The sequence below is a fragment of the Pteropus alecto genome, unplaced genomic scaffold, assembly GCF_000325575.1.
Source record: "Pteropus alecto unplaced genomic scaffold, ASM32557v1 scaffold67, whole genome shotgun sequence".
Classification (NCBI taxonomy): Eukaryota; Metazoa; Chordata; class Mammalia; order Chiroptera; family Pteropodidae; genus Pteropus; species Pteropus alecto.
In genome coordinates, this window is record NW_006441061.1 from 9,818,148 (window position 1) to 9,827,175 (window position 9,028).

At 66.1% G+C, this 9,028-nt stretch overlaps 3 protein-coding genes across 5 annotated transcripts in view; all 3 read right to left on the reverse strand.

Annotated features, from left to right (window-relative positions):
• The window catches only part of ABCA2 (ATP binding cassette subfamily A member 2), a 20,892-nt gene extending 20,039 nt beyond the window's left edge, over positions 1-853 (reverse strand). For 2 of the 3 annotated variants that reach the window (XM_025051155.1, XM_015594228.2), the window contains exon 1: positions 628-853. In XM_025051155.1, coding sequence (XP_024906923.1) covers positions 628-687 — 60 coding nt within the window. In that variant the 5' untranslated portion in view covers positions 688-853. The remainder of the gene's footprint in view (positions 1-627) is intronic. The other variant, XM_015594227.2, reaches the window with a different exon arrangement.
• A 648-nt stretch (positions 854-1,501) lies between these two features.
• FUT7 (fucosyltransferase 7) lies at positions 1,502-4,486 on the reverse strand. Its single transcript, XM_025051160.1, has one exon. The coding sequence runs from the start codon at positions 3,795-3,797 to the stop codon at positions 2,556-2,558; it is 1,242 nt and encodes a 413-aa protein (XP_024906928.1). The 5' UTR covers positions 3,798-4,486; the 3' UTR covers positions 1,502-2,555.
• A 4,090-nt stretch (positions 4,487-8,576) lies between these two features.
• NPDC1 (neural proliferation, differentiation and control 1) overlaps positions 8,577-9,028 on the reverse strand; it is a 3,053-nt gene continuing 2,601 nt past the window's right edge. The window contains exons 4-5 of the mRNA XM_025051265.1: positions 8,828-9,022; positions 8,577-8,747 (exon numbers count right to left, since the gene is read on the reverse strand). Coding sequence (XP_024907033.1) covers positions 8,670-8,747; positions 8,828-9,022 — 273 coding nt within the window. The 3' untranslated portion in view covers positions 8,577-8,669. The remainder of the gene's footprint in view (positions 8,748-8,827; positions 9,023-9,028) is intronic.

Consider the following 9,028-nt stretch of genomic DNA (forward strand, 5'->3'; position numbering starts at 1 on the left):
GCCCTTCCCGGATCTCTACCCGCGATAGGAGGCTTTCTGGTCGCCCCCGTCTCGCCAGGCGTCGAAGTGACGTGCCCAAGAGCCCACCGCTAAACCCAGACCGCCGCCTCGCCCCTCCTGGGCGCGCTGCTCCCAGAGTCGCCAGGTCTGCGCAGCCCCCACCCCGCTGGAACGCTCCCGCAGAGGGGCGCCAAAGTGGTTACTGGCCCCGAGGGCGCCACGAGGGGTCGCGAGGGTGGGTTCGGCCCCCACCAGGTCACCACTTCCGCCTGCCCCGCTCGCGGAAGTACTGGTGGCAGGAATTTCATCTGGAAGTAACACAGGTCCCTGCTGGCCGGAGGGGCAGCCGCCACACTTGGGGAGGGGAGATCTCGGTCCTGACGGCCACTGCCTTCAAGGCTCCGCGACTCAACATTCCGTCCAGCCCAGCCAGGCGCTTCCTGACCTGCTCCCCTTCCCAGGGGTGGGGCTGGCGAGAGGGGCTGCAGGTGGGCTGTCCTACACCTGTAAGAGTTTCCTGTAGCTCTTGTGAATGAGCCACTTGGTGACCAAGCGGCAGGACAGACCTGGCTGGGCTCTGCCAGGGCTGCTGCTCCCTGGGCGTCAGGAGGAACCGAAGGGACCTACTGTTTCCAAACTGCTTCCTGCAGGCAGGGGCAGGCAGGGTGCGTGGGGAGACAGGCCCATATCCTATATCCTAGGGTGAGACTGGCCTCGGCACACGAAGTTTGGGGTCGAGTGAGTTCTGCAGAGGCGGTTTGGTGCCTGTTAAGGATGCTGCTGGACAGGCGGGAGGTACCTCCTCAGCGGGTTGGGCAGGTTGTCCGGTCGATTCCTGAGGTGGCCAGCAGAGGGCAGAAGAGGCGGGCCGGCCCTGCTCTGAGGGAGCCAGGTGCGTGGCTGGCTGGAAGGCCTTCTCCCCAACCCGTTTCCTGACTTGCAAATGGGAGTGGTCTGCTCTGCGATGTCCCGTGTCGAGGCACATAGAAGGCGCCCCCTAAACTTAAGGGTAGACCTTGAGGTTGCAGCTTCTGGCTCCTAGCTCCTTTGAAGTAGGAGGCAGGGCAGCCTGGGCACAAGCCCCCACCCACCCCACCTTGCCTCCTGAGGACACTTCCTTCTCCCAGGTCAGGACTGGGGCTAGGTCAGGGACGGAAGTCACTGGCAGGCCTTTCCCACAAGCCCCTGCCAAATGGGGGGGAGGGGGCAGCTTCCTGCTTTGACTTGCTGCCTGGCCTCCCCTCACCCCCCTCACCCCCAGGGCAGGAGTGAGTCCCCAGCTGCTGTCACAGGGGCTCAGCCTGTTGAGGCCATTTTAGCAACCCCCAGAAACTCATCACCATCCTCTCTTCTCACCCCGCAGGCTGCCGGCTGGCCAGGGGGGCGTCCCTGGCTGCAGAAGTGTCCTCAGTGCCCCCTCCCTGCCCATGCTGCCAGCAGCCACCTGACAGAGGGACATGTCGCAAAGACGACCCAGCCTGAGAATGAAATCCCAACTGCAGAAGCGTCCTCAGTGCCCCCTCCCTGCCCACGCTGCCAGCAGCCACCTGACAGAGGGACTCCCACGTCGCAAAGACGACCCAGCCTGAGAATGAAATCCCAGGGCCTTTGAGAGGAGGCACCTTCGACCCTCCCCCCCAAGCCAGGTATCTGACTTTGCACCCTGCCGTTTACCCACTTGGCCTTTTGGGGGTCAGAGAAGACTCCGATACATTGCCATATGGCGGGGCCGAAGGAACAGGGTAGGAGGGAACGGGCAAGAGGGCGCGGGGAGGGCGTCTCAGGTGGAGAGAACCAGACTGAGTCGGAGCAGGCTGATCCGGTCAGGACAAGGAGGCCTGTGTGTCCGGGATGGCCAGACCAGATGGTGGGGGCAGGGGTGAGCTGAGTGCAGCCCTGTGCCTCGCAGCCTTGACACGTGCCATTCTGGTCCTTTGTTTCTTTATTATTGATGGCTCCTCCCCAAGAAGACTGCAGGCTGCAAACAGCCCAGAACAAGCTGGCCCACTCTGCACGGTGCCAGCCCGCACAGGTCTGCAGGCTGGCACTCTGGAACCCTGGGCGGAGGGGGTGACGTGCCTGCCCACCCTGGGCCAGGGGACCTTGGGTACAGAGGAGGCTCCAGAGCCCGGGTTTTACCCCCCACAAACCACAGGGTGGCAGCTCTCCAGCCCTAAGGGCCCTGCTTCCAGTTTGTCTCAGCCCCACATCCACATGTCCCCACATCAAGGGGACAGCCTTGACCCCCGCCTCCCAAGATTTGATCAAGGTGGGAAAGGAGGGCCTTAGCAGTCTCTTATCGTCAATTGGCCTCAGCAACAGCACCCCCAACGATTCCCAAATGTCTGTTCCAGCGCCCAGCAGCCTCCTCCTCCAGGCAGCTGGCCCAGACCAGCCCGCTCCTCCCTCATCCTTAGCCTCAGATCCCAGCCTCCATGTTAGGCCGAGCGTCGCCTGCAGGGGCCGGATGCCCGGTGGTTTGATTTCAACACCCAGCTGTTCACACACACCACCAGCTCCCAGCCATCCTCTGCTGCCTCCTCTGCCCACAGGGCTCAGGCCTGGAACCAGCCCTGGAGGTCCTCGTAGACCTGGTTGCGGGGCAGGTGGGGGTAGCGGGCGCAGATGGCACAGAAGCGCTCTCGCCAGTCACCTACCAGCCTCACGCGGAGCCGGTCGCGCCAGGCGAAGTAGCGCCGGTACTGGCTCTCGTTCATGCCGGCGAGGAAGGCAGCCAGCTCTCGGGCCGAGCCGAAGTCGTCCACATGTACAAAGGCGTCAGGAGGCGCGAAGGCCTCGTAGGTGGCCCTCGGGGGCCCCAGCACCACCGGCACGGCGCCGGCCGCCAGCGCGTTGCGCCAGAACTTTTCGGTGATGTAGTCTCGGTGCTGCGAGTTCTCGAAGGCCAGGTAGAAGAGGTACCGGGCCACGGTGGGCAGCAGGCAGTCGGCGCACAGTGGCCGCCTGTTGGCGCGGCCGAACACGTCCACCTGCAGGTGGGGCGCCAGCTGCCGGTACAGCTGCACGCGCCGCTGCTGCGCCCGGAAGTTGCTGACCACCCAGGCGGCCACCCCATTCTTGGCCGGCAGCGGCGGCGCGGGCCCCTCGCCGGGCTCCAGGTGGCCGTAGGGCACGAAGATGTCCGAGTCGCGCCGGTAGCTCAGCACCCAGTTGAAGACGCCGCCGAGGTGGCCGAGGCCGTGAGTGTGGCTGGGCGACTCGAGGGAGGCCCACACCCAGGGCTGCCCGTCCGGCCGCTCGGCCAGGGGCAGGCGGGCCTGCCGCGTCTGCAGCTCGCGGTGGTGGAAGACCACGGCGTCGGCACTGGCCAGCAGGCCGCGGTCAGTGCTCAGGTGGCAGTGGGCCAGGCCGTAGCGGGTGCACGTGTTGCTGGGCAGCTCCGGGGCCCTGTTGGTGAAGGGCCAGTGCCAGATGAGGATGGTGAGTGTTGGCTGGGGTGCCGGGACTCCCCCAGGGGCCCACCAGAGTAGCCACAGGAGCCAGAGGACGGTGAGCAGGGCCACCCCGGCCAGGCCCCCCATGGCCCGGAGCTTCTGGCTGGAGCCACGCCCTACATGGGACACAGGAAGAGAGGCTGTCTCCTGAGGCTCCCCACAGCCCGTCCTCCCAGCCTGGGCCACCCTGGAACTCAGATACTCACCAGAGTTGTTCATGTACAGCTCCTGGAAGCCGTCAACCAAGAAACTTGAAGCTCTCAAATCACGGCAGCCACCAGGCAGAGGCGCCCTGAAATCACGGCAGTGCTGTGCTCGGCCTCCTCTGAGAGCGTCTTTCATCTGCCCAGGATGAGGGAAACCAAGGTGCCTTCCCGCTCCGCCCCCGCCCCCACCCCAGCTTGAACCTCCCGCCTCGCCCCGCCTCCCCCTAGTCCTCGGCTGCCAGGAGTGGAGGTTACAGGAGCCAAGCCGAGCCGAGCCAGCCCAAATCCGTGCCCCACCCCTCTGGCCTCTGGGCCACCGCAGGCGGCAGGACGGGGAGAGGGTCCCCTGTGGCTCAGGGCAGGGTGGGGGTGGCCCCCCCCGAAGGCTCGTGGAGGACTGGGGCCTGGGCCACCTGCGGGAAGCAGCTGAGCTGCTGTTGCACACCTCAGGGAGCCCCAGGCCAGAGCCACCCCCCTCGCTTCCCCCGCTCACCGCCGGTCCGGGGCTCCCGGCCTCTCCTGCTGCAGAGGTGCTGTGCTCAGCTCTTTGGCAGGAGGCTGGGGTTTCTCCCCGTTGCTTCTAACGGGGCCATCCCGCCCCATCCTCGCCCCTCGAGGACACCTGTTCCAGAACCCAGGGTCCAGAGAGGAGGTCCGTCCACAGTCCTAGGAGTGTCTGTCCGCACGAGGCCCTGCCACATGTCCACAGTGGGCAGCTCCAGGCTGGGGTTGGCCCCGGAGGGGGCTGCAGGGCCTTTTTCCTTGTCCGAGGACTCAGGTCCACAGCAGCCCCAGGCCAGGGGTAGGCCCAGCGTCCCGGCACAGAGCGGGGGATGGGAGGGCTGCTCTTGGGGGCCACAGGTCTCTTCCTCCGGGCCCCACAGCCCAGGACGAGGGTGGGGGCAGGGAGGGGGCTTTCCAGGCTGGAAAGGGAAGGAGTCCGAGAGTCCCTGACGCCTGACGCGGGCGGGCAGGGGGCTGGCACCCGCTCCAGGAAAAGGCAGGCTGAAGTCCGGAGTCCTTCTCCTCCCCCACCGTCGGGGCAGCCTGGGGGCCTAGGCCTGGAGGTCTAGTTCCTTCCCCTTTTGCTCCGCTTCCTCTGAGCTGGAGAGTGGCCAGCCAGCATGGCGAGACTTCCCTCAGCTCCGGCGGGCACCCCCTCTCAGCCCCGCTCATGCCCCCTGAGCTTTTTCGCCCCAGCAGACCCTTGCTTGGTCCCGGATGTGGCAAGCCGATCCCAGGCGTCATGCATGCCTACCACCCTGGAGGCCTCAGGCTGGTCAGGCTGTGGGAGGCTGTGGGCCAGATGTTGGAAAAGGAACAGCAACCAGAAACTGTTAGCCGAGTCTGCCTCCCATGCCACCCAGGGGCCTCCCTCTGCCCTGCCGGCCCCACCTGCTCCACGCTCAGGCTCCCAGGGCTGCTGGCCTCCCCCAGCTCCCGCTCCCAGTGAGGACCAGACTGCCTCCAGGGTGGGAACCGGGCAGCTTGCAGCAGACCCATGGGGGACACAGAGGCAAGTCCAGGAGAGGGGTACAATTTGGCCCCTCTGAGGCTCCCCACCCCTGAAGAAGCTCCGAGCTGCGGTGGGGCCTTGTGCAATATCGAAGGAGGGGTGGGAGGGCTGTGGGGTACGTCGGAAGCCAGCGGCAGACCCAAGGTGTGGATGCAGCGGCCAGGCCTGGCTGCCCACTGGCCAGCCCCAGGGCCTGACCAGGCAGGTAACTGTCACCAGCCCCCACCCTTTCAGGAAATGAGCACAGTGGCACTAGGGTTTTGGCCCCACCCTGGCATCTCTTCCCTGGCAGGGGACCCTAGATGAGCCACGCCCTGCTCTGAGCACCCACCTCCTGTCCGTGCGGTAGGCATGCGATGGGCGGTGGGGCCACGCAGGAAGGAGCTGATCCTGCCGCAGCCCACTAGCGACCTGGCTTCTGGCTGCCAGCACCTCTGCCCTTCCTGTTTGCATGGCCAGGGTGGCCCAGGTCCCTGCTACAGCCTCACCCACACCCACAGCCTACTCCCCTCTGGGTTGATCTGACAGAGCCTCCCCGCCTCCACCCTGGTCGCCCAGCACGGCCTGCCCGCTTGCGCGGGCAGCCACAGGGCCAGCCCTGCTGGCTGGGAAACACGGCTCTGAGGTTTAGCCCAGAAGTGGCTTAGAATGAGCGGTTCTCAGAGGACGTGAGTCAAAGGGAAAGTGGGGCCTCATCCTGCTGCCTCATCCCCAGGCCTCGTAACTCACCGGGATGCAGGTGGGCACCCCCCTCAACAGCCCCTGGGCATCTCAGAACCTGAGCCCTCTGGCCTGCTCCAGGGCCGGCCTCCCAGTGGGTACCAATCAAAGCTAAAGCGAGGGGGCTCTGCCTGGACGGAGGGAGGGCAGCTAGCTCCGACCGCTGCGCCCTTGCAGACCACGGCACCTGGGGCAGTGGGAAGGGAGGCCGCCCGCCCCAGACCAAAGGATGCGTCAGGAAGAGAGGGCCAGAGCCTAGCTGCCCACTGCCCGCTCCAGGGGTTGGCCCGGGGAGGGCAAAGTCCAGACAGTGCCCCAGGGGCCCCCTGCTGGCCCTGCTGCAAAGCCACCTGGCTCCGGAGAGCGGAGGCAGCAGAGGGAGCCAGAGCGCAGTTTATTCTCAGCAAGAGGGCGGGGCGGGGTTCACGGTACCCCTTTGGGAAGATGGGTGCACAGAGGCTGGCAGGTGGTCAAGGGCGCCCCCAGGTTGGGGTGCAGTCGAGGGGGCAGCATTAGGATGCTGTCAGGGATCAGTCTCAGCAGACGGTGGGAGCGGCTGGACCACCTCGAGGGCACAGGTGTGTCTGCAGCCAGCCAGCCCCAACTCTTTTCATCCTGCCAGGCTGGGGGTGCACCCGCATCCGTGCCGGGAGGAGCTCTGGCTCTGCTGCGGGCTCCCCCAGGGACCTACGCACCGTGCTCCCGCCCCTGTGTTTGGCTCACCCCTTCTATCCTGCGGTGAGACCCAAGCCCCACTCCTGTGCTGCACCCTGGGAGAAGGCTCACACCCTCACAGGATTGGGGTTTCCAGTCCCATGGAGCCAGGACCACCCACAACAGCCCAGGACCTGTGGTAGGAAGAGGGGCACAGGAGTTGAGGCAAAAGCAGGGGTTGGCTCCGCCTGAGCGAGCCTGGGGCTAACGGGAGCCACGGAAGCCAGGCGGGCAGTGGGGTGCCACACTCCCAGGAGGACCCCAGCCCCGTCCTCCTTTTCCTGGCCCTGCCCTGCCGGCTCCTCTCTCACTGCAGCTGCCACTGGAAGGGGCACCCTCTTCACTGAGGCCCTGGGGAGTGGGCGACAGGGTCTCCAGACACAGGATGGGGACCCCCGAGAAGATAGAAAAGACAGGACACACCAGGTGGCCGCTTTCTACCGTGGTCAGGCCAGCAGGAAGTTGGAAAGGTGTCAGGACCTTAGGGACTGAGCCCGGAGCTCCAGGCTCTGGGTCTGCGGTGTCAGGCCAGCGAGAGACGGGCCTGGCCCAGACCCGGTGGGGTGGCCGGCCCCTCGCGCCGGCGAGTGGGGCCTTAACCTCTCTGCTCGTTTTCTCTGCTGCTGCGTCTACTGGCACAGGTGACGGCGACCTGTGATCCTCATCGCTCTGCCCTCATCCCACATGGGTCCCTGGTCCTCTGCACCGCCTCCTTCCGCCTCCCACAACCGTGCCTGAAGGAAAACAGGCCCCAGCACAGGAGGGGCGGGGGCGGGGCTTTCCCGCCCGGGTGGGCTCTGGCCACCGAACGGAGCTGCTTTATGACAAGCCTTTAGCTCCCAGCAGGGCCAAGCCCAACCCCACCTGTCTCTCCTCAGGGACGGGTCTGTCCCACTGGGGCTGCCCCCATCATCCAAGAGCCAGAGGTCCAGCATTCTCTGGAACCCTGCCCCAGGGAACAGAGGGGCTTTCGAACCCAATGCTATGTGCACCCCAGTCTCAGTGGGGCACAGGTCCAGTGGGGCCTCACCCCAGAAACCCCTTCCCCAGGCCCACTCTTAGCTTCTCTGGCCACACCATGTGGCCCGCCACCCCCACCCCTGGGCCTTCAGCTGAAGGTCGCCCTCCCCATGCCTCCTTGCTCAAGGGGAAGAGGGGGTTGGCATGGGCCGAGACCTTGCTCCTGACTTCTGGAGTCCCTGCCATCTCTCTCCCCTCACCCGACCCACCTGGTGCACCCGCTTGTGTCCCTTGGGTCCATCTGCCCAGCAGCCCCGCCCCCCTGAAATGCTGCCGGGGCCCAAGGGCCCGTGTGGTCCCTGGAACGAAGCCACACTCAAGGCCTGCATCCTGTTTCTCCCGCTTTCCGGCAACGTGCAGACACGGAGGCGTTGGGTGCCCACTGCCAGGTGTCTGTGGCTTCCGCTACCCAGTCCCTTTATCATACGTGGGACGGGGTCTTCCAGCACGTGGCACCAACTCCACATGAGTTCAGTCCTGTACTGCACCCCTCCCCTACCCCAATGGGGCAGAAGTGTCAGTAGGGGTGAAGCCTGAAGGAAGAGGAGGGTGGGGGTGAAGCCTGGAGGAGGAGGGTGGGGGCGAAGCCTGGAGGAGGTGGCGGTGGTCCTGTGTCTGGGACACTGAGGCCTCCCTGCCCTAGCAGGGCACAGAGCACCCTCTCTCTGGGCTGTGGCTAGAAGCCTCAAGTCCCCACTCCAAGCAGCACCCACCATGGCCCCAAAGGCGGAGCAGGGGCCCAGTCTCCAGCACGACCCCCACGCTGATTCGAAACGTGCTCTAGTCCGTCTCCGCCGCTTGTTTCCAGCACCCCCATCCACGCCCGGTCTCTACCACTCTCCTCATTCCCTCCTTTGGGGGTACAGACCAGAAAGGACAGGTACAAGGGGAAGCAGAGGTCCCCTGTTCCCCCCAAAGGGGTGCCCGGCCACAAGCACAGCGAGCGTCAGAACGCAGTCTCTTTATTGGGAAACGCAGGTCCCTGCCCCGCCCCCGCCGGGCGGCGTGGTGCTCGCGAGGGCAGGCGTGGGTCTCAGGTCACTGCGGCGGGGGTGGCAGGGGCACGGACAGCGAGGAGTGCTCGAACAGCGGGTTCCGCACCTCCATCTCTCCCGTCTGCGAAGGCAGGCTTTAGATGAGCGGGGGAGGGGACCCCAGGATCCGGTCGGACCCCCGCCCTGCACCGCGGCACTCACCGGGGCCAGGCCCGGGCACTCGTACACCGTGAAGTCGCCGTCCTCGTTCTCTTCGTCTGAGGCGGAGTCTAGCTCCTTGGGCGGCTCTGAATGCCTGCTAGGGGCGGGATGGCTGGATCCCCCTACGCCCTTCAGGTGCCAGGGGCCCAGGCTGGAAGTGGGCGCTCGGCGCACCCCGGCAGAGCCAGGGTGGGGGCGGCG

Excerpts from the sequence above, each read along its gene's own strand:
- FUT7 (XM_025051160.1), bottom strand. The coding sequence starts at position 3,797 with ATGAAAGACGCTCTCAGAGGAGGCCGAGCACAGCACTGCCGTGATTTC.